This window comes from Cygnus atratus, chromosome 5 (genome assembly GCF_013377495.2).
Source record: "Cygnus atratus isolate AKBS03 ecotype Queensland, Australia chromosome 5, CAtr_DNAZoo_HiC_assembly, whole genome shotgun sequence".
Classification (NCBI taxonomy): domain Eukaryota; kingdom Metazoa; phylum Chordata; class Aves; order Anseriformes; family Anatidae; genus Cygnus; species Cygnus atratus.
The window spans coordinates 28,908,779-28,934,626 of NC_066366.1; the positions used below are offsets into that span (position 1 = coordinate 28,908,779).

Genomic DNA, 25,848 nt, shown 5'->3' on the forward strand with positions numbered 1-25,848 from the left:
CTGTTCGGTATTTCTCTTGTCCTCTGGTGCTTCTTCAAGAGCCTCCCAAATGACCGAATTTTTCTTCCCGGCATCTCTGTGAGCGGGCAGGACCACGCTGTGCCCATCACGGGGGAGCAAAAAGGCAAGGCAACTGAAGCAAGGTGGTACAGGAAGGCTGCACAGATGGGAAACGAGCACTCAGTGACACCCTCGGTGCCTTCTTCAGGGCTCTGCTTCACCTGGGGGGCCACAGCTCCCCTGCAGGTAGGGTAGAGGTCCAGCTGCTGTCACCAGGCTACACCCAAAGGCAATGACCTACGTGGCAATTTGAAGATATTGATCTTCCTTCCTCATGGAAGCACGATAACGAAGGCAACACATGCTGCGTTAATCACACTTCTGTTATTTTGCATTGTGACTATCAAGTTTGAGGTGAACCGAGGTGGGCTGTGCCCTGGGGAATCGCCCTTCTGCTCCCGACCCAAGGCAAATCAGTGGGGGCTCCGCAGAGTGGTGCAGGACGGTCAGCTTCTTTATTTGCTGCATTTTGGCAGCGAAATTAGGAAATTTAGAACAAGGTGGTAAAAAAAAAAAAAAAAAAAAAAAAAAAAAAACCAAGGGGAGCACAAGAGGGAGCTGAGCACAGGCATGTGAGGTGCTGCTTCTCCTGCTTGCTGGTGCAGTAAGGACCAGTGGGTTGCTCTTTGGGGTGGTTTATCAGTTGTTGGCATGGTGTGAGTCCCCACGAGTTGGGGGTGGCAACGAGGAGGTGGTGGCATTAGCATCCACTTTCACATGGCCTTGTGACTCTCCGTCTTGCTGGTGTGCAGCTACCAAGTAGCCATTTAGCACAGGGGATGGCACCCACAGGCTCAGTATGGGTTTTCAGGGATGGATGTCTGTTCCAGTGCTTTCACAAATTTAATGTGCATCCTCTGGCAACTAAGCGCTGAGTTTAGTAGGAGTTAAAATGATTAATGCTCCTCTAACCGAAGAATGTATCTGGGGAGGGAATAAAGAAAATGTTATTTGTATTTGGGATCAAAATGCTCTGAAAAAAATATAAATAAATCACAGTAAATCTACTTTAGCAATTGGAGTGCTGCCATAAAGAGAGCTGGGTCTACACTAGCCATGATGATGCATGTGAGGCCAGAAATCAGGCTCACCCGCATGAGTTAGATACTAGAGCAGCCTTGTGGCAGGGTAAGGGAAGGCGACTGGTTTTGAGATGCAGTGTGATCGCTTTAGGAAATGCCAACCACTTCCCTCAGAAAAGGGCTCTAAGTGTTCTTCCTAAACTGTACTTTCTTATTGAAATAGCCCTGTGGTGTCACTCCAGGATGGCTGTGATGGTCCCAGCGGTACCAGGTGAGTTGGAAAGGAGCTGTGAACATGATGGCCAGGCCACCAGCCCAGGACAGACTCTCAAGATGGCAACACTTGAACCATCCTGAGGAGATGAGCTGGAGGTAGTGTCTCTCCTCAGGCCTTCACCTGGTGTTTGCATCTGAGGGACACAAGCCCATCCTGGAACATACTCACCTGGGTTGGTGCAGGAACTCCTTGACTTGATGGTGAAACGTGTTGTTTTTTGTGTGTGTTTTTTTTTTTCCTTTGCTTTTTGCTGGTAAAAACCTGATTTCTCCAGTATGAGGGTGCTGAATTTATCTGTGGGAGGTTACTGCACTAATGCACCACTGGGAAACGAACCATTGGGAAAACAAGCCTTTGCAGCAAGTCGGGGTGATCGTCTGCTCCCTGCGGCACAGAGCTAGATGCTTCCCCCTACTGCTTCCCCAAGCAGCATTGAGTCATTTTCTTACAGGGGAGGAAACAAATTTTCCAGACACGAGGCCCTTCTGGGCAACTGTTGCGGTCTCCGCTGCATTTTTCAGGAACACAAAATATGATTTTATGTCCAGAGCCCAAAGTACGTTTCTTCTTTTATTGGGCTCCATAAGCTACAAAGTTATTTAAAACTTTTATGTGTCTCCTTTCTAGTCTGGTGAGGGAACAGGGGGATATTAATGCTTGAGGGGGGTTCCCTCCCTCCCCTCCTTCCTAAAGAAAGCTTGCCTTGTTTTAAGTGTTTTCCTTCTGCCTGACTCCATAGAAAATATTAGGGATATGGGATCTGGTATTCATTATAAGTTCCCAACAGAGTAAGATCAATGAAACTTTAAATAAAACAGCTGTGGGCCAGTATGTCATTTAGCCATTGATTTTTGTTAGAAATATTTCTAACTTCCAGTTTAACCATTTGGTGAGGGCCTTTATTCCCTTTTTCAGAAGCCTGCATGAAGCTGCCTTGTTGCTGGTGCTTCATACTCACACCAGGTAGATCTTGTGTACTTACCTACCAGGGCACAAAGCCTGCATCACGGAGCACTCACCCATTGCACAGCCATGAATACTTTTATCTTTACAGGCAGGGGTGCAGGGTTTAACCACAAAGCCACCCTCTTCATCTTGAACATGAAAACAATCAGGTAAAATATTAAAAACTTTTTTTTTTTTCTTAAATAGAGAGTGAAATGAAGCAAGTCCTTCTGAAACACGGAATAAGACCAAAGGGAAACCCATTACAGCTGTCAGCAGTGCCTGGCAGTGTGTTCTCCGGGTATCTTGTGTGCACGTTTGCATCCCAGCCAGATGCTGAGCACAAGAGCAATGAAAGGGCTGGAGGCTGGAAGGACTTAGAGTGAAAAGGACTAAGCGTGTACACCTCAGCTGAGGAAGGGCAATATTGCCATCTGCAGGGAGCAGTCCCCGGGGAGAAGGGAGTGCTCAGCCTGCTTCAGTGTCTTGTAGCTGAGAGTAACAATAGGAACTTTGGAAGGCAAATGCAGGTGAGGCAGACAGACCCTTCCTCCTGATGTCATTTGTTACACCGGAGCGATTTCCCAGGGGGGCAGAGGCAGCCCGGGCTCTCAATTCCTCCTGCAGCAGATGGGGAAAGGCTGCGCATTAGGGAGGGCAGGAGGTGGTGGGGAGTGATGGAGGGGCCTGCTGGGCCCCGTGGCCTCCTGCTTCCTGCCTCTCCTGTTGCTGGTAGATGTGGGGCCAGGATGCTGTGGTAGCTGAAGGCTTCGATCTAGAGTGGGGGCTGCAACTTGTGCCTGCAAGCAGCCTGGGGTGAAGAACAAACAGGAATTGTGTCTATTCCCCAAACCATTTAATCATCCTAAAGCAAAATGCAATTTAAACAGGGGGCTTTCTGGCCATCATATTCATGAGCAAAGATCAAAAAGTATCTGAAGAAAGAGTTTATCTGTTTATTTATTTATTTACCAACATGGGTATCCTCAGCTCAGTGCTGAAGAGCTGGCAGCATCACTGATCTGAATGCTGAACTTGGGAAGGCAGCTGGTCCCCCGACATTTCCTCATGGGAGGTGACACCAATTCCTGCGGCAAGCAAGTAGACATTTTGGAGGAAAAACTGCAGGAAGAGCCCAGATAATGCATACAGGTAATAATTTACTGGCAGGAAAGGGACACCAGCACTCCTGCCTTGTCCCTCGCAGCTTCCCCCAGGCCATGCCGCCTGGCTGTACGTGGCTTTTCCAAGCCCTGCCACCCTCAGCTCTGCAAGGAAAAGCTGCCACCAGACAGCCACGGTGCTGGTGGGGTGCTTCTTGCAGGACTTGCCCATGCCTGAGGGTCATAGGAGCCAAACCTGATGAATGTTAGCTTCCATTTCAACAACCCCTGTTTGTCTAATCAAACAAGTGTTTGTGGCTGCAAAGGCGATGTTCAACATACAAGTTATTGGCTTCTTCAGGGCTTTGGAGGCTATCTCTGTGGGCTGGGAGGACACTATCCCAGTGTCCTCCCCAATTAGACCAGTTCCTTGCTGTGATACCTGTCACACGGGTCATGGGACAATGGCACGGTGCCTGGCAAGAGAAGAGCTTTGTCCCCCCCATGGCACTTCAGAGTTAAGTTCTCCAGTGTGGTGCAGTGAGATATGGATCTAGCTACTGCTCCTCTGCCAGCAAAGCTGTGTCAAGGGGAGGAGTGATACTTTGGGTGCAAAATCCAAAATAATTGGTATTACTGTCATCCTGTTGAATCAGTAAAATAGGAGGAAGAACAGCAAGTAGGATATGCTGGGAGCAAACCCATCAGTTCATGCCACTGAACAGACTGTAGCAACAAATCATGTCAGAGACAGACTGTATTTTTCTGTGTCTTGAGGGAACATGAAGAAAAAGACTCCTATACTGGTGTGAGGACTTTCAAACACTTATAATACTTAAACAGACCTTTTCAAAATAACTATAGTGGCACAAAAATTCTGTGTATGCTAGGCATAATTCTTGAACGATTGAACAGTAGATGAAATTGCAGCTTGTTCTCCAGTATGATTTTGTGTGTGTGTGTACGTGTAAATATATATATAAGTTTGTCCTTTCTACTCTGTTTACCTGTGTAAGATGACAGCTAGGTTAAAATATCTGTTGTGATGACAGATTGATGAGTTTGCCTGCATTGTGCAACTATATGGTGTATTGTTTTAATGTTGTGTTTGCTTAGCTTAACAGTTGCCTAAAAAATAAGGACTGGAACCACAAGTGATGGGACATGTACCGCTCTCCCCAACTGGACGAGCATGTGAAGGTAGGAGAAAAGCACTGTAGTTAATATAAACGTGCGAAGTCACTTACTGCATTGATAACACTCTAGCATTCTGCAAGGGTTTCACTTCAATTTCATAAAACTATCTCAAAGCAATCTATACCACAGCTTTGCTATACCTTGAGTCTACTAAAAAATCCATGACTATGAGTGACTTTTTTTACAATCAGCTGTTCTTCATGAGCTGCATAGCAGCCATATGTGTGTTTGAGTAGTACTGTGCCATACAAAAGTTGAGGTTATTGTTAAAGCTTACTAACCTTACTATCACTAGACAGATCAGCACCTGTCCCTTAAATACCATACCTGCTGTAAGCACATCCCAGAATAGGTTATACCTGTTTCTGCAATGCCAGTATATTTATTGAGTTATTTTTAGATTGGGATCCACTTTAACTGAAGCCTTTATACACATTACTATTTCCTAAATGTTTATTTCTGATTTTATACTGGATTGTTCTTCCTAAACATAAACATTTCTGCCCTTGTCCTTGCAGATTTTCATCTTGTTGAATCATTGCTTTGGTTCGTCAGGCTCATTTTGAATTCTCTTCTTGTCTTCAGAGTGTTTGAAAATCTTCCCAGGGTGATTCACCTGCATGTTTTAACACTGCATGCTCTAATCTACTTAGCAAACTATTAACACAGCTGTTGAACAGTCCTGTGCTGAGAGGAGATCCCTGATTCCGCAAAGGAATTGTCCCTGTGTTTGTCAAGGAGCTATTTTGAATGCAAACACCGAAAGAGGTATGCTTCCAGCTTACAATTAATTTTATCCTGCCATTTTCCTGTTTGCTTAAGAAAATACCGTGTGTGGCATAGCACTGAAATCTGTACTACGGTCACGTTTAACACATCTCTATTTTCCCCCTTGCCCAGTAGCTTAGTTATTCCAGGAAGAAGTATTGCATTAATTTGAAACAGCTTGTTGATTGCCTGCCTTGTTGTCATGAGCAGCTTAGCAGTTTAATGAATGGAAGTACTTATACATAGATTATTTAATCTTCTGTTCCATTGCCTCTCTGACCTTTGAAGGTAAGCTTGCCAATCGAAAAATCACTGCACCTCTGTGGAGTGTGGTATTCGGGATGGTGCTACAGATGTCTCAGCAATGGTTCATTAGCTACTTCAGTGAGTTTCTTAAGGATTACAGGTGCTGGCTACTTGAGTATCATGTGAATTTCCTCCATCCTACTATTCCCATATTATGACCTATGTTCTTCAAATCCCTTTTAAAATGAATACTGGGTCTCAATTAAGCAAGAGGTGTGGATGATGTGACATGCTCAGTCTTTGCAATCTGCTGTCTGCTGAAAACAAAAACTTTTGCTAATGTTAGTCACTGAGTCTGTGTAAACAACAACAAAAAAAAAGATGGTTTGTCAAAACAAAGATGTGTTGTGATTTGAGCTTGGAAATTTAATGGGAGACTGTGGTCATGAGTGCAGTGGTTGCATTTAGGGGTACATCAAACGTTGGCTTATGGGCTCAGGTGGCTTTCAGGAAAGGTCTGTGGGCTAGCCAAGGAAGGACACAATCCTGCAGCAGCTCTCCTGTTACCCTCTGAAGGTTTATAGATAGCTTTGACACAGTAGGATGTTTTTGTAGTGGTCTACATCTCGCTCTCACGGGCTTGTGGCATTTCCTCAGTAGTTCACACTTAGTGTGTAAAACTAAACACACCGATCTGGTGTACGCTTGTTCTGATCATTCAAATATTAATCCAAAAAGAAAAAAATCTTTTATTTTCTTTGTACTTGCAAGGCTCCAATTGGGCCAGGGGTCACCCTGTCCTTCTGCAGCTGGCATAAATTCAGCATGAAAACATGAAGCTAACCTAAACCTTATTGCATGTACTAGATGATGTACAAAAAAATATGATGGCATGCAATGCCTATTCAGTATTAAACCTCTGCTGGGCTGTGATCTGGTGTCGGGTGATTTGCTGCCAGTCTGCCTAATTGCCTTACACAGTGGCAAAATGCAGGGTGGTGGGCAGTGCCCGCTCCGTGCCGTGGAGAGGAGGAGGTGGTGGGTTCGTGGTTCAGATGTGTTTTCTTGAGCCGTAGCCGCGGCCCTAAATTACAGACTCATCCCAACTAAAAGCTAAGGTCTGCGGCTTCAGTGATGAGCTACAGATCCCCGTGTAAGTGTAAGGCGCCTCAGGGACTGGCTGAATACTGCTGCTGAGCAATAATTAACAGCGTATTAATTACGTCTGGCTGGAAGAGACAAGCGTGAGGACTTGCAAGGGGTGTCAGCACGAAGCACGGCACGTTGTGCAAGCTGTAGGGGAGGAGCTCTCAGTCAAGCCCCTACCTCCAACCTCTACTGCCCGCCGCCCCCAAGATGGCCGCCCGCCGCCATTACCCCGGGGAGGGGCGGGGCGGGGCCAGGGCCGCCTCCGCCAATCGGCGCGCGGGGCGGGGCCGCGGCGCGGGGCCGCCTCCCGTTGGCGGCGACGGGGCGGGGCGGGCGGCAGTCGGGAGCGAGGCGCCGCGCAGGGAGCAGGAGCCGCCCGCCAGCACCGCACCGGCCTCCCCGCCCCGCACGGCCCGGCCCGGCACGCACCGGGACCCGCAGCCCAGGTTCGTGACCGGCCGGGGCCCGGTGCTATCTGTGTGTGGGGGGCGGGGCGGGCGGCTCCCTCAGCCGAGGGGTGGTGGCGGCGGCGGCGCACGGGGTCCCGGCGGGGCGGGGCGGGGCGGCGGGCCGGTACCGGTGCTCCGCGTGCAGCCGCCGCCGCGGCGGGCGCTGAGTGCAGGGCGCGGCCCGCGCCGCCATTTTGTGGCGGAGCGATGGCGTCGGCTTTTCTGCCCGTGCGCCTCGGGGGGTGGGGCCGGGCCGGGGGGGGCGGGACCGAGGGGGGAGCTGCGCGCTCAGATTGGCGGAGGCCGGGGCGGGCTCCAGCTGGCGGGCTGCGATTGGGCCGCGGCGGGGGCGAGGCCGGGCTGCTGCGGACTGCGGCAGGGGGCGGGGCGGGGGCGTGCTGAGTCACCGGCACGGCGCTGACGGGACGGGCCGGGTCTGACGGGCCGGGCCGGGGCTGGGCCGTGTCTCCCTCCCGCAGCGAGCTCCGCGCCCCCAGCCATGAGCGGCTGCCGCGTCTTCATCGGGAGGCTGAACCCCGCCGCCAGGGAGAAGGACGTGGAGCGCTTCTTCAAGGGCTACGGCCGCATCCGGGACATCGACCTCAAGAGGGGCTTCGGCTTCGTGGTGAGTGCGCCTCACGGGCGCTGGGAGCGCAGGAGGCCGCGTGGAGAGTTCTGGGCGCTTAACGGTGCTCTTGCTGTGTGGGTTTGCAGGAATTTGAGGATCCCAGGGATGCGGATGACGCTGTCTATGAACTGGATGGAAAAGAGCTTTGCAGTGAGAGGTGAGCTGCTGTATCTCCTGTGTTACTCAAACGTAAAAAATATGTGTCGATTTTCAGGTGCGTTTTGTTATCAGCACTGTTCAAATCCAGCTGTAGCTTTATTTCACCCAATAACTATGAAAAAATGCTTAAAAATGCATGATTTCCCCTTCCTTAATATTTTTTTTTTCCTCTGCAGGGTTACAATTGAGCATGCGAGAGCACGCTCTAGGGGTGGTAGAGGCAGAGGGCGGTACTCTGACCGTTTCAGTAGCCGCCGTCCACGTAGTGACAGGAGGTACGTATAGCCGTGAACTGACGTGGTTTTAATAAATAACTCTGGGTCCATCTCATTGGCAAATGCGAGGTACTTTCTAGTCAATCAGATGTGGCAGTAGGATTGTGAAGATCAAAAAAACCAGATATGATCATCTCCTTTATGTTTTTGTACCCCCAAAGTAATTGACGCTTGTCCTTGATTACTCGGGGCATTACATAGTCACAAGAGTGATAAGTTGACTACTGATTATTGATACGGTCTTTGTTGGTATTAAAACGTGATTATGCTTAAGTTAATAAATAATTAATACTTAATGTTTATTTCCCAGCAGAAGTGCCCCACCTGTAAGAACAGAAAATCGTCTCATAGTAGAAAATCTGTCATCCCGAGTCAGCTGGCAGGTTTGTTAAAACACGATTAACTATTTTGACTTCATTTAATGGGTATGTAATGTAATTATTTTGTAAAATAATCAATTAAAAGTAATTCTATTTTATTAAAATGTTTATGTAATTAATGTAATTTTAAATAATGTAATTTAAATATTTTGAATGAAAACTAGTTAATTTTAATTTATAATAATAAATGTATATGTTTGAGGAAATATATTTATTTATTTTCTTGTTTTCTAAATCCATTTTAACCACATATTAAACCCTTTATTTGCCAGCCTATCTGTGTCGTTGGCCTTATGACGAGGAGTGCCTGTGGGTTATCCTAATCGTTCTGTCTTGGTCACTCTTGGTTGGGCCTGGTTGACTTTCCAGTCAGCTCCTACAATGTCACTTGGCCACCTCTAGATCTGTGTTTGCCGGTCTAGATGTAATCGATGCACTCCTTAAAGTGCCACATTGCAGCGGTCCCAGAGCGTTAACGAGATCTGATTCCTAAGTTGAGAGCTGTTCTTCCTGTAACGCTTCCGAATAAGAGTTCCTGGTCGAAAAGAGTTGAAAGATACGAAATTAGGTGGTCGTTGGAATCCTGATCGCAGTAAAGTGGTCCTTGGTAACATCAAGCATAGAGAATGTCTGGATCCGTCAATAGTCTCCTAATAGGGAGGGCGGTGCGATTAATGGCTTCCATCGACTGGGTAGTGTTCGACAAGTGGGTGGCGAAGAGCCAGTCGGGCATAAATCATGACGGTATCTCCGGTCGCTTAATGCAGTTTGCTGCTTGGCTAGCCTAGGGAAATGTTAATAAAGGTAAAGTAAACTATATTTTTAATGACATATGGGGCACAAAATAATGGTGTTATGTAAATGTAATTCTGTATGCATATAAGACTCGTAATATAAATGGAAACTGGAATAATTCAAAAATATATGGGTAGTATTTTGCACTCAGTCCAGTATACATATATAAATATACAGATGTATTTTTTAGATATCTCTCTCTCTCTTTCTAATCTATATAATCTCCATAGACTAATTTAATTTTCCTTAATGTTATGACACTTTATTAGCATTTTGCTTAAAGCATTATGCTTTTTTCATTTATTTCGTGCCCTGATATAGATAATTCAATTTTGATAGAATACAAGTATGGCAGTTGCCATGTTTGTAATTTATCTAACATCTTCTCTTTCAGTAGTCATAAGTTTCTTTTCTTTGCTCTTTAAAAAAAAAAAAAAAAAAAACTATTTTTATATATATAAGTATTTATTTCTACTTCTTTGCATAACATTACTGGTCTTGTGTTAGGATCTCAAAGACTTCATGAGACAAGCTGGGGAAGTAACCTTTGCAGATGCACACAGACCTAAGTTAAATGAAGGGTAAGCCTCTAAAGTTCTCTTGAAAGCTATAGGCTAGTATTCATCTGTATTGTGTAGATACCTGGGGAGGGAGGCTGGCTACCTCCCGTGCTCAGCAGCTGTTCATGGCTTAATTTAGCTACCCTTTGAACTTGCAGTCTGTGGTATTTGGGGAGGGGAATTCTTCAGTTCATGCTTGAGTTTGTCATGGTGTTACTACACACCAAGCAGTGTGGGGGTTTTTAAACTGTTGTGTATTTTTTTTTTTTACATAGTACTTTTTTTTTTTTCCACTCTTACCATCAAGAATACAATTTGTAATAGTGAGCTGTTTTGGCTTTTTTTTTTCCCTTTTTAATTTCTGTAGGGTGGTTGAATTCGCCTCTTACAGTGACTTAAAGAATGCTATTGAAAAGCTTTCTGGTAAAGAAATTAATGGAAGGAAAATCAAACTAATTGAAGGCAGCAAAAGACACAGGTATGGATATCTGTTAAGTAACAATTCAATATGTATTAAGAAAGCCTTGAAGTCAGTGACCAGACAGTGAGACTGGAGACCAGTGAACTGCGTGGTTGCTGTAGTGGCCTGTGATGTTCCGTTGCTGACACCGATGCTCATTGCTTCCTCAGTAGGTCCAGAAGCAGGTCACGGTCTCGTAGCAGAAGCTCATCCAGGTCTCGTAGCCGTTCCCGTTCCCGAAGCCGCAAGTCTTACAGCAGGTCGAGGAGTAGGAGCCGTAGCAAGTCTCGATCAATTAGTAGATCTCCAATGCCAGAGAAGAGCCAGAAACGTGGCTCTTCCAGTAGGTCTAAATCCCCAGCATCTGTGGATCGGCAGAGGTCTAGGTCGAGGTCCAGATCTGTTGACAGTGGCAACTGAACTATAAGTAACTTGCCCTGGGGGCCCTTTTTTAAACCATACTTGCTAAAAGTTGTGGTAAGTATGTGACTTTCTGCGGGGAAGGGTTTGGGTGGGGAGGGGAGGGAAGGGAGGGAGGAGGGATGGGGGATCTTTGTAGATGTGGACCATGGTGGGGAGGGTTATTGACTAATTGTATTAAATGTTTTTTGATAACCCTTTTCTTGCTCACATTTTTTGTGAATGTCTGAAGTGTATAGTTTGTGTATATTGACAGAGCTCTTTATAACTAAAGCAGACCACTTTAAATTTTTTTGTACTCCAAAAAGAGTAACCTAAACACTAAATTCCCAGTATATTCAACTGTGAATAGCAATTCAGAATATTAGTTTAATATATCAAATTAAACTAATAGCTTTAGGCATCTAAGAGCTCTACATGTGCTGTACATAAAGCTTTATTCCAGAGCGTATTTTTTTCATGCTTTAGAACCATTGTTTCAGCTAGAGGTCAGCAGATTAAGTGCTGGTCAATATTGGTAATAAAACTTTATTTTAAAAGCTTTTCATTTAATACGACTTGCACTACAGTAAGAAAATGCCCATTTCACTGCCCTGTGGTAATAGTATTCTATAAAGCACCCTAATTCTTGATACTTGAGAACTAAATAGCTCAAATAAAGTATAAAGAAACATGTCTCTGCTTCTGGTGTATTACTGTTGGTGAAGTGTTTGTGACTGTGCATCATGTAGACCCATCTAGAAATATTTTAACTGTTCAACTACAGCAAAGCTGTTACTGAACGTGTTGGGTGTGGGGGAGAACTTCCTTCCAAAATACGTCACACTGCGCCGTTAGGTATCTGCGTCTTTTGGGGGACTTCACGTTCTGAGATAAGAACCTTGATAATAAGGAGAAGCCTGCTGTGAGAGAGTGAGTTCATAGCAAAAATTGGAATGGGTGAATCGTTCAGATTTTAATTTATTTTTCAGAGAGTAAGTGTGGAATGTTAAAAGATGGACGCAGTCATTAAACTTCATCTGTGTGTGTGCATGCGTGTATGAGAGGACACTGAGATATGGATAAAATATTTTTATAGGAATGAGTCCTCATTCTAGAGAAAGAAGAGGGAATTTTAAATTGGCATCTGGGAGTACTGCAACAGTGGTGCCCTGCAGTTCTGCCTGCTGGTTCTGTGTATGTTTACCCACCCATTACAGAGGCAGCAACGTGCAATCCCTGTGTTTTTCAAACCCTTACCCACGTTACAAGAGAGCTTTAGAACTGAATCTAAACATTTACAAATGTTTTCTTTTGAGGTGCTTTACAAAGTACAAAGCTAATCCAGTAACACACTGAAACCTTCTAAAAAATCCTTGGAACCTATGGTCAGGTCCTAGGAAACTCGAGGAGGGTCTGCACAGAGCAGAGCTGGCTCTCAGGTTGTGGGTAGATTTCTGGTGTCTGTGCAGGACACTTTGCCTTTTCTCCTTTCTGTTGCTGGTTTCTTGTTTGTTAGCTTGGAACACGGTTACGTGAACGAGCTTTTGTGCCTTGTGAGCAAGCGGTGAGAGATTCAGATTGATAGCGTAGGTAACGAGATTATTACTGGACAGTTTTTGGGAGTGGGAGGTTTCAGGCTTTGCATTACAGAGGGTTATACTGACTTCTGGTCAAAAATGACCTTGTGTTTATTAAGTGTAGGTTCCTGGTTTGATCCTGTTTATTCTTAGTTCGGCTGGTTTATTTCATGTTACAGTGTATTTTTAGCACATTACAGGTTTTAATGGCGGTCATCCGTGGTGCTGAACTTTTAAGTACGAAGGTAGCTAGATAGTGTCCTGGAGGTTTGTTCTGCCTAGTTGAGTGACTCCTGCAAAGCAAGGCGTGTTCAGGGCTCACATATTTTCAGCGGTACAGCTTGCTGGACCTGAGCTCCGCTCACGGAGACAGTTGGCATAGCCACGTTCAGGATTTCTGTGCTGTCTACTGCGTGAAGAGCAGCGGCACACCGCACGCTGCTCGGGTTCATGGAAAAGGAGTGAGCAGCAGCCCACGGGGTACTCAGCTGCATGCCGGGTCTTGGCTTCTACACTGGGAAACTCTCACACCCCGTTTTGGGTCTTTATTAGAGAAATTACACTAATCTTCAGCGATCTCTTTGAGAACTGCTTGGAAGGTGCCAGCAGGACAGTTACAAGTATGTGAAATTCAGAAAGGAAACTGATGTGAGTGGTGGTTTTTGCATAGGCAAAACTGGGGGCAGACACTTGGGAGCATGGCCCTAAATTGTCCCAGAGGAAAAGCAGTGTCTGTAGGTTGCTGCAATGACTTGTTTCTTTGTGGGAGCCTGGAACTCTCCTTCATGGGCAGGCAGGGAGAAGCCGTCTGAGGAGCACGCTCTTTGGAAAGCGAGAGAGGGTGGAGATAGCTCTGTGGCACATCCTGTGGTGTAAGAGGAGCAGATCGAAGCTTTACATGGAACTGCTGGAAACCTGTAAACCAGCTGCAGAAGGCGGAGCTCTGCGGGGCTGTGATAGCGGCTGTTGCAGAATCTCTCTGTACCATTTTCCTGGTTTCCTGCTGTTTCTGCAGAGTCTCGATGCTGGTTTCATTTCTTGAGCAGTATTTGTGTCCGCAGCTGCACAGGTCGCTTCTGTTGCATCTAAAGAAAAATGTGAGAGTAGGTAGTTCTGAGCCCAGGTTATAAAAAGATTGTGATGTAACTGCAATGTTGTTGCTGGGTGTTTTTTAAAGGAGAGAAGAAAAAACAAAGCAAAAAATTGACCTTCTGTCAAAATATTTAAGCCATTTTGTGTCCAGTGATTTCATGAGTCTGGGTTGGGAAAGCTACCCTTTCACCACAGTCTGGCAAGCCACCTATGTGTCTGTTCCTACTATCATCTGCTTTGCACTGAAGGAACACCTTGGTATTCAAGTTGTGATTTTTTTTCCCCTTCTCCTGTTAGCAGAGAATGGTCACTCATGTTAACAGAAGTGTCAGTCATCCTTCAGCTGTAGCTACAAATGATGGTGAAACGCTCTTGCAGCAGCCTATGGTACTTACTGCTCAGCTGCTTCTCTGTCCCAAGGGTCTGGAGAAAAGTGAGCCAGAAGCAGCACAAGGATGGCTGGTGGAGGGTCTCGTTCAGCAGTTCATTCCCTGAACTTCACACAGTCAGATGGGTTTGACATTATGGGCCCACTGAAGCTGGAGAAGAGTCTATCACACCTCTATACCAACACCGTATGTATTTTTAATGAGCTTTACTAGAAAAAGATCCAAATGCTTCCTTTGTTCAGCTACAATATGTGGCAGGTCCGTTCTTCTCCCCCCACTCCAGAAGTGACACCCTTCAGTGAGTCTCTCAACAGCTTGTAGTGAAGCCAAGATCTGATGCATTAAAGATCAACGTTCTGCTGTAGGTTTTAGGCGTGTATGAGGCTGTTCCTTGCATGTGGTCAGTGCAAATCACAGCTTTTGCAGGACACCTGTACTGGTTCAAGGATGGCACTCTGAAAACCTGTGAGCACTGGTAGTATAGATGGTACGTTTATTTCTGAGACATTCTGCTGATGTGGGAAGCCCTAATTCCTAGTGTTTTCAATTACCTCTACTTTTCTTTTTATTTATTTATTTATTTTTTTATTGTGATTTCTACTTAGTGCGTAGGCTATGGTAACTCTTGAGTTATATATGGCAACTATTCTGTCCCTAGAAAGCAGCAATTGTCTGGCAATTATAGGTAAACGTATATGGCTTGGGCTGGAAAGACTAGGAAATAGAGAGGCAAAGCTGTACTTGCCACTTGGCTTCTTTATTCCATCATGAATCCTGAAGGCCAGGATCAGCAGAAGGCCCTCTCCAAGCTGGAACATCAAGTAGAGCAGTGGGAAGAAGTACAGGGGGCCGATGACTTCTGGGGCAAAGGCAACCTTGAGGATGGTAGAGCACAGCTGGATGTTCTGGCAGCCGGTTTCCATGCACACTGTCCGCCTGCAGCTGAAGGAGGAGGAAAAACGCTGACAAAATCTGATCCATTTTAAACAATTTAAGACAGACTCCACCCACCTTGCTGTTGTAATGTTTCATGCATCTGCCTGTGCTAAAAGCTGCTTTATCGGGAGCAATGTTGAGAAGAACCCTAGAAGGTTTTGCCTTGTGCTCCCTGTGCAATGTATGGAGACACATCATGCTATAAACGTGGACTTTGTGTTTAATGGTGCTTGGAGGACTTGTGTCCCACTCTGCTGCTTCCCACAGAGAAGAAGTCTGTTTCCAAGGTAAAAAGAGGAGTCCAAGTTGTGAAAGCAAAAAGTGAATAGAAAACAGTGAGGGCTAGAGGATATCTTACCCGAATTAGATGGGAGGGGAAGGGAACGAGAAGTATTTTGTTTGTTTTGTTCTTATGCAAGGTGTGGGAGTATGACTTGGGACCAGCTTGCAGTGTGTCTGCTCATACTCCTAGGACACATTTTGGGAAACTGCAGCCTGCGTATTTCACAAAACTGCATCCATTTTGAAGCCAATGCTTTCCCCATTGCTCTGTATACCGTGTCTCTCTGTTTCTTCTGGTCTTAGAGTGAGGGAAGGGAGGAGCAGGGGAACATACCGGTCATTAAGCTTGAAGACTGCGGAGAGAATGTAGCCCAGAAGGAATCCGATAAAAGGCATCAAGGCAGAAGATCCGAGGAGGGATGGTGAGAAGACGACCGTGATACTGCTTCCCACGTTGGCCACAGATAGAACAATTATTGCAACAGATGACAGCAGAAGCACAACCATCCCCGTCTAAAATAAGTGTTAAAGACAGGGACAAGATAAAAACCCCCAACAAAATTTGCATCAGCTGTTGGAAGTGGCTGTGCCCAGTTCCCCATCCATTACGTGGGTTTATAGTGAGAGATTCGCACTGGTGCGTAAGTGCCTTCCATGGACGCAAATGTTATAAAAAAAAATGAACAAGACACCATCTTTAGGCATTACCTAGAGAGACCTTAATTAACTAAGTATCTTTCTGGCATGTATATATAGTGACTTGCTCTGCCAGCCATGTTTCTCAGGCATTGCTATGCATTTCTGTCCACGTCCCTCTGTGAGTCTGGCATGACATGCCTGCTACCCAAAGCAGGTGGGGAGGAAGCCTCTTTGCTCACAGCAGCAGGCGTGGAATGCAGGTGGGGGGCTGCATTTTCAGGCTGTCTTACCGGTGTTCAGCAGAAGTAGTACCTGGGGGATTCTGGGAGGCAGAATACAACCCTCATGCCTGCCTCTCCACTTTGGAGTCCAGTTTGTGTGGAGCTCCCCAGGTGATTTTTAAAGCAACTCTCTACTGCTTCCTCTTTTGTAGAGGAAATAAATGGAAAAGCAGTGTTAGCAGAAAGGAACAAGAACTAAGGGGCAGCTGGGCCACTGTAGGTCACCTTCTTATGCTAGATTTTCAATGTTTCTTTTGAAACAGTCTGGTTATCACTGCCCTGTGCTGGCTAAAGAGACATATAAAGAGCTCTGCTCCTCCTACACCTAGCCTGGTTCCTGGGTTCCCATCTCTCTTACAGGTTAGTGATTCCTAATGCCATTTTGTCAGGTCTTTGTTAGGTCAGGGTGCCAAAATCTTGTTGTGCTTGGTCTCAGTTTCTCTGGGATGAAGCCTTAGTGAAAGAAACCAGGAAAACCAGCTTTACAAAGTTGTTAGCAGCTCTCTGGGTACTGCTATTGAGTTAGGCAATGGCCTAGCCGGTTGTCCAGATTCTCCTTCTGATGTCTGAATGCTTAATGGACAAGTGAGGCAGGAAGATGATTCCAGGCATAAGCATGTGCTTAGAGGTCTAGTGGGTTCAGCTGGATAGTTTGTGCTCTGCTGCAGCTCTGAGAAGTGGGAAATGTTTGTTTATTCTATCTGGGGTCTGCGTTGGTTGCAGCAATAGTCAGAGGCAGTGCCTATGAGGCTAATTAGTGCTGTCTGTAGCAAAAGAAATTGAAGTTAAAACTGAAACCAGCAAAGGAGAACAAAACAGGAAGATGCCTACAAATTATTGTTTGTCTGGTAAAGGTGGAGGGCTTTACTCTGGGAAAATATTTTAATGACTAAAGCAGGGAAGTGGATGTCCCGAGTACTATCCTCAACCCTTTCATTGATTTGTGGCATGTTTTAAAGAAATGAATATTTCTGTGACTCTGTTTTTGTAAACTTCCTCGAGGTGCCTGGCTGAAAGGTGACTAGCACAGGATACTTCTTACCTTGATGACAAATCCGGTGTACTGTGGTTTCTTCTCATTCAAGATGATGCCGATGGCACAAGGGATTAGCATCAGGGCCAGGGAGGTGATTATTCCTTTGTAAGGTACCTTGCCCTTCAAATCACCCTCATACAGTCCTCCCGAGTAAAGATACAGAAGCAGAGGCATGAGTCCAATTGCCAGAACCGTTGAGCATGTGGTCATTACAATGCTGAGATGGAGAAAGAAACCTTCAATAGAATAATTACTTTTTTTTTTTTTGGTGAAATATACTTATTTTACTAATCTGGACGCATGGTTTTAATACGAAGTTTACCTTGCTCTTTCCCAGACTGTCACTGAGGCGCCCTCAACATCACTATCAGGTTGTAGGAGGCTATGATATGAACAGAGTGAGGGGAAGATGGCTCAAGCTCTGTATAAGCTCTGAATAGACCCTTTTTTATGGGTACAGCCCATACTTCAGAAGTTCACATGTAACAGAGAGAGTAATGCCTCACACTTTTCGCAGGGACACATTGGCTTGCTGAGCAGCCTGGGTGATTTAAAACTATTCTAGGCTTAGTACTTCAGTCATGGTCCAGCCTCTTGTGGACTGCTAATGTCAGTTCAGCCAGCTTCTGAACCAGCTGTACAACTGGATTGGCCTGGGCAACAAGCACACAGCCTTGCTTACCTGAGGTTCATGTCACCTTTCAGTGCCAGACTGAAGACGTTTGAGAGGTTTCCACCTGGGCAGCAGCCACAGATGAGGATGGCCAGGGATTCCGTAGGGCCCAGCTGGAAGAGCTTGCCCAGTACAAATGCTGTCAGGGGCATCACGCCGTACTGAGCCATTACAGCAATAGCTACGCCTTTGGGATTCCTGAGGTGAGTTGTGATCTTGGCTATCTCCATCGTACACCCCAGAGACACCATGATGATGAACAGGACCACAATAAGGATCACATTTAGGGCTGTGTCTGTGGCCTGCTGGCCAAATGCAAACACAGGTGCTGCACTGGTCAAGGAGGTGCTCTGTGTGCAACCTGGGCTCCAGAGCTCTGGGCTCTCAGAGGCTCCCCTGGACTTGTTCATCCTGATGAAGAGTTTAGTCGTCCCTTCTTCTGTAAGCAGCTGTCAATGTGAGGAAGGGATTGATTCAGAAGTCTGAATAAAATACAATGAATGCAAGTAAAATGCGAGTTCTCCTGCTCCCTTTGGTCTGCACCTTTTCTCTTTCAGGCCACCACTCTTATGTAGCAGCCATTGAAATGGAAATCTCTTCTAAGGAGTTGTGTAAATTGTAACTTGTCTGATGTACAGAGTCACAACAGACAACTTATGCAACTCGCACGGACAACCGACACTAGTCACAGGACTCAGCTTGTTAGATCCACAGCAGCCAAGGGGCACCCTGTTCCCTTCAGCAATATACGGGGCAGTTGGTGCAGCTTCTGCTCTGGTCTCCCTCCTCTTCCACTGTTTGTCCTCACCATGAATACGAGGGCAGAGCTGGTGAAAGCAAGAGAAAGGCTCATGCAAAACTGGTAAAGACAGGCAGAAGAGCTCTTGTCCACAAGATACAGCTGAAGCCAATGGTTAAAAACATGATGCAGCCGGGGTACTTTGTTTTTAACAAGTGTTATAAAATGCTTATGCTTCTGTCCATAAGTCAATCTCTTAACAGACTAGGAAGGAAATTCCACACCTGCTGCTGCGAGCAAAGAGGCTTCTTCCCTCTTTGCCTCAGGAGGCTGTGGGAAATTCCCCCTTGGATTAGTAGTGTCTCTAGGAAACTGCTAGGGGCTTTCATGTCCCTTTTTTGATGCAAGTTCTTCTGATCAGAGCACCATCTAGATTTTTTTTGATTGCATAAGAGAATTAATTCATCAAGCTTTCTCAACATTCAAAAATATTATTCCCCCCTTAGCACTGAGCAGAGGCTCCACATGGCAGGACCCTCCATTGACCTCTGCAGTGCATGCCTGTGCTTCCAGCATAAGGCTTCCTGGCAGGGCACGGCATGCACACAGTGCCCGGGTGTGCAGGGAAAGGAGACCAGGGTGGCTGGCACCACAGTGGGAAGCGAGAGTAAAGAGGTGGCTGTCAAAGGCTGTTCTTCCAGCTGCTGTAGAGGGGACCTCTTCTGGTCCCCCACCGCTCCCCGTGCCCTGGCTGGACATGGGACGTGCCTCCCTGCATTGTCCACACTGCAGGTGCTGTGCTTCCTGACTCCTCTAGCGGTTTTGTCTTCATTTATGGAGCAAGTTGACCTGAGCCACCCCCTAGGTCAGGCACGGGTCTCTAACAACATGCAAAGTAAAACACATTAAACCACAGTGAAGTGAATGCCATTACCTTACACACCTGTGAGCACAGCTCTCAAAGGCTTTGGTGAGGTTGCCTGCTGCTCCATCCCTTCCTGGCCATGCTCAGTGAGCAGGAGCGCTCTTCAGTCCTTCTGCATCAGGAAAATCTTCCCCCCTTGGCAAAATCTTGTCCTCTGCTTGCAGAATATAAAACCTGGGTCTGAAAGTATTTTAGATAGGGAAATTTTCAGAATGTGTGTTGTTCTAGGGCAGCAGTCCTTTCCTCCGTGGTACAGGACTGGGGAAGGGATTTCAACCTGGGAGGCTCACTGTGGTATGGCCAAACTTTAATCCCTTTGCTGAAGGTCATTATAATGCTGCTCTGCACACATCAGGGACGTCCTCGTCGCCCGTATTCATCCAGGAGCTCCGCGGGCCTGACCTCTCCAGTCCCATTGCTCTGGAAACGCCACTGGCAGCAGGAAGGAATGGCAGGGCAGCCCTCCCTGTGTTCCCCACTCGCTTTGGGTTGGGAACTTTGTTTTCTAGGCTGGGAGCCAGCCCGGAAAACAACCAACAATAGCTCTGTAGCCTAGCACGGCATCCCTGATCAGGCTGGGAGGAGGAGTGCCCACAGCAGGATGGAGCCACACCAGGAGCCACCAGCATCTCTGTGTGTCCATGGCTTCTCCTGCAGCCTTGCCATTAGTGCCTACAGTGCTGCCCTCAGAGGCCTCTGTGTCAATGGTGAGGCAAAGAGGGACACCCAGACACCTTTCTAGGGCCCTGGCCAAGTAAGCGAGAGGGGGTGGCCTGCTACACTGCATGCATTTCATTTTGCTTTGGGCAGCTGCAAGGTTCCTGGGATAATGTAGGTGCTGTCCAGGTATTGTGTGTCAGCAAGGCCCTAGGAACTAGCAGAAAATGCAGGAGCAAAGTGCCCAGCAATTGCCTCTCTTTTTCTCCCTCCCTTCCCTTTCTTCCCCCCCCCCCGCCCAGATCCCCATGCAGCCTCTCGAAATGTTTGTTTTCACAGTGTTGGCCTTTTAGCTGTCCGCTGAATGTTGTCAGGAGATGCAAGAAGGGTCAAGTCAAGCAGCTAAGTGGTTTTGAAGTGTCGCTGCCTACGCAGCACCCAGACCTCCCCCTGCCAGCTCAGCGCTGCTCAACGTTTTAAAATGATGATGTTGTAACACCCTCACCCTTTGTCTTTGCAGGACTGTAGAAGAATGCTTCAACTACTCCAGTAATTAAAAAAATGCCTGCTAGTTGTTTGCTCTTCAAGTGTCCCTGCTCGTTCCCAGTAGCTAAAGCACGAAACGCCACGGGAAGCAAGGGAGAGACTGGTTGAGAGAGGCAGAATAAATGAGCATCATTATTTCACTCTGATTCACGCTGGAGATGTCCGGTTGTTTTACACAGGCACTGGAGCTGGGTGCTGGCAGTTGGTCCTGGCCGAAGAGCTGCATTGTGGCTCTGAAGCTGCTGCTCACTGCGGTGGGACCTGGGACCTGCTGGTGCCCAGAAGGGTGCCTGGAGATGGAGCAGAAAGGTTGGAGGAAAGATTTCCACGTTGTCTAGCGGGGCACAGAGCAGGCTTTGACCTCGGAGGAGCCAAATGGAGGGGCCAGCAGCAGCCACCCAGTGGCTTTTGACCATTTTTTTTGTCCATTTTTCTGGACTCAGCTCTTAAAGGGTAAATTTCTAAATGTTCTGTGAATGTTCTCTATTTTCCTCACAGCTCAAATGTGCCCAAGTAGCTTTCTCTGCACGGTGAGGTTCTGCGCAGCTCAGGCCACTTGAGGGCAGTGGTTGCATGCCCAGAGCCAGATTGCTCTCCGAGGATAAAAGCCCTCATAAAACAACAAAGTCTCACCGTAGGTGCCATCGCTTGGACCTATTTTTTTTTTTTTTTAATTGTCAGATACTCCCAGATTCAGGGGTATGGTCTAATATACTGGGTGTCACAGGATGTTTGACAAGCCTGAGGCACTAAAGGTGATATTAAGAAAGCAAACCATACAGAAGTTTGCAGGCTTCTTGTTGGAGCTCAGCATGATCTGTCTTGTAGAGTTTTTTTTTTTAAAGACACCAATGGTGTCAGTGCTTTATGCTTTCATAATGCAGCTTCATAAATTTACTTGACAAATATGAAGAGGCTCTCGTGCCTCTTTCACTGGTGGGGAGCCGAGGTCCAGTTTTCTAATTTGCAGCTGGGGCTGTTATTTCTTCTGTGTTTTTACAGAATTTAACATAACTTGAACTCAGCCCAGTTGTTGCCCAAAAGCCATACTTCAGCAGATGTGCCCAATAAGACTGGTGGTGATGTGATTTGTGCCAGATTTCACACTATGTTGGCCCACAGTCTGAGATGTGACCTGGGCATCTGGGTGCCCATACTTTGCTCATGTAAGGTTTACTTGCTGTACAGTTATATGCTTAAATATTTATTTTTCTGTGGGGTTTTAAGGTGTCTGGCTCCATTTAGTGCCAGAAACAGCCTCCTGAGCCTTTGTTATATCATTGTTTCTTCATTCTCCCCCCCAGCTGCTGAGTGTTGTCCTTTTGTTCAGGAGGATGCTCGTGGTGGGTCAGCACCCATCTGACCACAGGAATGCCAAAGGACTGGAGCAGCCTGTCCTGAGGCAGGGTTACCCTTGCAGCTGTGTCTGCCCAGTGCTGGAGTGACCACCAGGCTTGAAGAGGATGGGTTTCTGCAGGGGCAATCACTCCTTGCCATGATTTGTTCCAGCTGTGGCTCCCCAAGGCCACAGTTCACTTCTGTTATCATCATCTGGGTGATGCAGCCCACCTGGCTTCCCAATTAAAATCTAGGTACCTTTAGTTCTTTAAAAACAGTAAGAGCCACCGTTTTTCTCCAGAAGCTCCTGTCATAATTAAAGCAGAAGCTGACCTGGTTTTGTGTCTCCTTCCCAGCCTTTTGGGTTGCTCAAATGCTGGTTGCCTTGGGCTTATTCATAAATGCACGCAGGGTAGGTCTCTGAGTTGTGTGACTAGCAGCTGCTGCCTGCAGTTTGGTCTGGCTCAACACAAGGAAAATTGTGTGTCTGGGGTGGTGATTAAGTCTGTTTATGTCTGATCCTACTCTGATGGATAGCAAGTAACGAGAACAAATCGATCAGGCTTGTCCTGAGATGGAAACCATTGCAGGATCACAGAATGGTTGAGGTTGGATGGAACCTCTGCAGTTTGTCTGGTCCAGCCCCATGCTCAAGTAGGGCCTCCTATAAATAGGCACAAGCCACCATGAGCTGGGGCAATTGATGCCAGGATGAGGGCCGTGCTCCCTTCTCCTCACCCCTGTGCTGGGTCCCGCCGTGTCTCTATGCTGGGGGACTGGCAGGGTGAGGGGGGCTGGAGAGGGGCCTGGTTCGAGTGGTTGGCACCACACCATGGAGGCCTCTCCCAGCTACTGGGGCGTGCCATCAGAGACTCACTGACCAGCTGTGTCTGTGATGGCATCCCACAGCACATGGTCTAATACCCTGTGTCCCATGGCGGGGTGTCCCTGTGCCGTCCTGGTGGCTGCGCCATGAGTTCCAGTGCTGGGCATTTGCTGGCTCTGCCCCACAGCACTTCTCTGAGTGCCAGCAGGAGCCAGCGTTGTTTGTGTTGGTTCAAATCCTGTTTAGCATCCATCAGGATTAAAAGAAAAAAAAACAACAAAAAACCTCTCACACAATTTTGTTTGATAGGAAAATAATTAATTTTGCAATTAGCTCTGCCCAGAACAAATGATGTAAGAGTGCTGCGTATGGGCTAAATTAATGCCTGCTGAGACACAGCGCCAGCATCTGTCTGCTTTGGTGACACTTATTTTAAGCAGGCGGAGGAGGGTACTGTGCACCCTCCTGTGATGTTCCTGATGGCTTTGTCTCTTGTGGGGGCCTGGGGAGTGCTCAGCAGCATTAGCTCTCAGCTGATCAGCAGTGAAAAACCAGCTAACTCCTATGCCTCTTCTCCATTTTAGGGAATTCACTGTAAATTTGAGCTTGGTGGTCAGGTGGGCATTGCTTATGCTTATGTCCTCAGAGTCCAGGGAGCTCTGGAGAAACCAATCCCAAGGGCATGAGGCACATCAGCCGTGGAGGCCTGCACTTGCGGTGGGGCGAGGAGAACACCTGGGCCACCAGTGTGTCCCCACCTGTGGAGGGACATCCTGGCTGGCTGCCCTTGCCCACAGGAAGGGTGGCATTGAGCAGGCTTACCCCAAAGACAGGCCTCTGGTGGGGGGGCGATTACGCAGAGTGTAGGAAGCCCATTTGTTTCCGTGATGTTTATTTTTCCCCAAGATATTGCTTATTGTCTATTGTAGTCACTTGTTAACTACGTAATTAGTGGGTCTAGTTGATCTTGACTGTTTCGTTTCCTTAGGGACCAGATGTAAAAGACAGCTTCATAAATATTTGACAGCTTAAGTTTCCTTCAGATTTTGGTAAAATGCTGTTGGCAGGCCATCAGGACCTTCCTTAAGCCTCTGTCTGATCCATATAGCTTTGATTATTGCTCTCATTTTCATGGGAAAAACAAGCCTTTTCTGCCATTGTTCTGACCTATGCTGGGCTATGACTTTGCAAAAAATCCTGTGTTTTCTGTGGGTCAGTTGACCAGCCATTGTAGTATGAGCTTGGGAGAGATGATCTGGGTGATAAAAGGTTCCCTGGTCTCTTGTCTATCTTCTAGCTGTAGATGCCTTTCAGCTGTGAAGGTCAATTTTGCCTTGACCTGAAGTAAGTGTGCTTCATTTGTATCCAAGCTTATATTTTAAATAATTTCATCAGGGTAGATTGTGCTCAAGTTCTATTTCCATAGATTTAAACTGCTCAGTTAGTAGGAGAGCACCATGTGGGAGCATGCCACGCTCCTCAGTGCCTTTGCAGGATACTTATAGGAGTTACAGGGCTAATAAGGATGAAATTGCTGGTGCCACTGCAGAGTTCATGGCTTTGTCTGATTCTTGTATGCTCCTTTGGCATCTTTGCATCACTGACAGTGGTGTCTGAAGACACAGTCTCTGTTCTTTCTTACTCTTGTAGCTACTCGCAGTCTTCGCAGCAAAGCTGTAGATTGCTTGTATTAGATCAGACTTTCCCCTCTCTCATTGGCACATTAGGTGCTTTGAGAAGAGGATGCATGAGCTTACTTCACAGCAGAGATTTCCCCACAAGGCAAAAATAACTGTTGCAGCCACACTGCACTTGCTCATAAGGCTCAGGGCTGAGAAAGTCACTGAGCAGACAGCCTGGGTCAGTCTAGAGCTTGCTCCCTCCTTTATCACTGTCCCCTGTGTGGAGTGGGGAGGGGAAAGGTCCTGAAGCAATCTGAGCTTAATAAGATGAGCATAACCCTTTCCAGTTACCGAAGGGTTTCTTCTGGTTTGGCTTCTTGATGTTGCTAAGGAATCCTGATTAAATCTACAGGCAGCAGAAACATGGCATTAAGCCATCAGGAGGGCATGCAGCGTTACTGACCATTAGTGCAGCGAGGGTGTAGGGACTTCAGATAGGGGAAAAAGCAAAGGAGGATCTGTTTGTTTACAAGGCAAGCTTTGAGAGAACTCAGTGACATAGTTATGTCACCGCTTTCTAGTTCGGATTTTGGGAGAGAGTTGCTGTTTTCCCCCACTGTTGTCATTCCCTTTGTCTTAAACTTGCACCCATTGCTATGGGGCCCTGATTCAGACCAAGAAGGTAGGACAAGCAGAGGGTTATGCTGTTTGCTTGTGGGAGAAGCGAGCTGGACCTATTTCCTTGCTTTCCCTTGCTTTAGGACATCAGGAACATTAGGAAAGCAAATTTCTGCCCTCGTTCCACCCCTACAGGCAGGGACTGAAGGCATGTTTTGCTTCCTGGTGGTGTGGTGAGGATGAAGACCCTAGAGGATGGGAGATGTGGTACTGGGCTCCACTGTGCCTTGATGTAATGCTGGGAAGGCTGGGAGCCTGGTGTGATGGTGTATCCTTTGGTCCAAGGGAAGCTCAGTGCCCCAGCCCTGATGTGCAGCTGATGTGCACCATCCTGCTAAAGCCCTGTTGCCTCCCTCCTGAACTCCTGGCCTTTCTGCACAGTGCTGATGAACCATGAACTTTTCAAAGTTCAAGCAGGCTCTTGAAAACCCCTTGCTTATTTGTGTACTTTGCCATCCATCTTCACCTTCTGCAGCTCCTTAGGCCCACGTGTGCCAAACTTTGTCAGGAATGCTCCAGGGAGCTGGCTCCTGTCTGCACACCAGCAAAGGTGCGTGCCTGTGGCTGACAGCCCTGCTGTTCAAAGACAGGCTGATCTCCACTGGGTTTGTGCCTGCTTCTTTGTGTAAAAGGAAAGGAGAGCCTCATATCTTGCCCAACTGTGCTAAAGGAATAAGGCACATCCATCCTCTGACCTGTCTCTGGCCACCGTGACTTATTTTAGAAACTGAGGGAAG

General features: G+C 46.9%; 2 protein-coding genes and 1 long non-coding RNA gene across 7 annotated transcripts; 2 read left to right on the forward strand and 1 right to left on the reverse strand.

Moving 5' to 3' along the window:
• The first annotated feature begins 2,877 nt into the window (after positions 1-2,877).
• LOC118244623 (uncharacterized) lies at positions 2,878-6,161 on the forward strand. Its single transcript, XR_004777605.2, has 3 exons — positions 2,878-3,456; positions 4,524-4,607; positions 5,123-6,161. It is a non-coding gene; the product is annotated as an uncharacterized LOC118244623 (long non-coding RNA).
• A 924-nt stretch (positions 6,162-7,085) lies between these two features.
• On the forward strand, positions 7,086-20,791 carry SRSF5 (serine and arginine rich splicing factor 5). Of its 5 annotated transcripts, XR_004777620.2 has the most exons (10): positions 7,086-7,213; positions 7,696-7,841; positions 7,931-8,001; positions 8,180-8,278; positions 8,589-8,661; positions 9,961-10,034; positions 10,381-10,491; positions 10,644-10,950; positions 17,813-17,983; positions 20,622-20,791. XR_004777620.2 is itself a non-coding variant. In XM_035539792.2 (8 exons), exons 2-8 carry the CDS (start codon positions 7,716-7,718, stop codon positions 10,891-10,893), a joined length of 804 nt encoding a protein of 267 aa, XP_035395685.1. In that variant the 5' UTR covers positions 7,086-7,213; positions 7,696-7,715; the 3' UTR covers positions 10,894-11,568. The 5 variants fall into 5 exon arrangements, 4 of the variants coding, with proteins under 4 accessions (XP_035395685.1, XP_035395688.1, XP_035395686.1 ...); XM_035539792.2 differs by lacking the exons at positions 17,813-17,983; positions 20,622-20,791 and having other exon boundaries at positions 10,644-11,568; XM_035539795.2 differs by lacking the exons at positions 17,813-17,983; positions 20,622-20,791 and having other exon boundaries at positions 10,647-11,568.
• SLC10A1 (solute carrier family 10 member 1) lies at positions 12,731-18,190 on the reverse strand. The gene is made up of 6 exons (XM_035539118.1): positions 17,790-18,190; positions 17,114-17,324; positions 15,486-15,664; positions 14,675-14,875; positions 13,351-13,537; positions 12,731-12,745 (listed from the first exon to the last, which is right to left on the reverse strand). Exons 1-6 carry the CDS (start codon positions 18,188-18,190, stop codon positions 12,731-12,733), a joined length of 1,194 nt encoding a protein of 397 aa, XP_035395011.1.
• Positions 20,792-25,848: the final 5,057 nt, after the last annotated feature.

Coding starts and splice junctions, on each gene's coding strand:
- SRSF5 (XM_035539792.2), top strand. CDS start 7,716: ATGAGCGGCTGCCGCGTCTTCATCGGGAGGCTGAACCCCGCCGCCAGG. Junction 8,002..8,179: donor AAAGAGCTTTGCAGTGAGAG/GTGAGCTGCTGT, acceptor TTTCCTCTGCAG/GGTTACAATTGAGCATGCGA. Junction 10,035..10,380: donor AGACCTAAGTTAAATGAAGG/GTAAGCCTCTAA, acceptor TAATTTCTGTAG/GGTGGTTGAATTCGCCTCTT.
- SLC10A1 (XM_035539118.1), bottom strand. CDS start 18,190: ATGAACAAGTCCAGGGGAGCCTCTGAGAGCCCAGAGCTCTGGAGCCCA. Junction 15,665..17,113: donor ACACCGGATTTGTCATCAAG/GTAAGAAGTATC, acceptor CACTTATTTTAG/ACGGGGATGGTTGTGCTTCT. Junction 13,538..14,674: donor ATAAAGAAGCCAAGTGGCAA/GTACAGCTTTGC, acceptor ATTTTTCTTTAG/ATGCAACAGAAGCGACCTGT.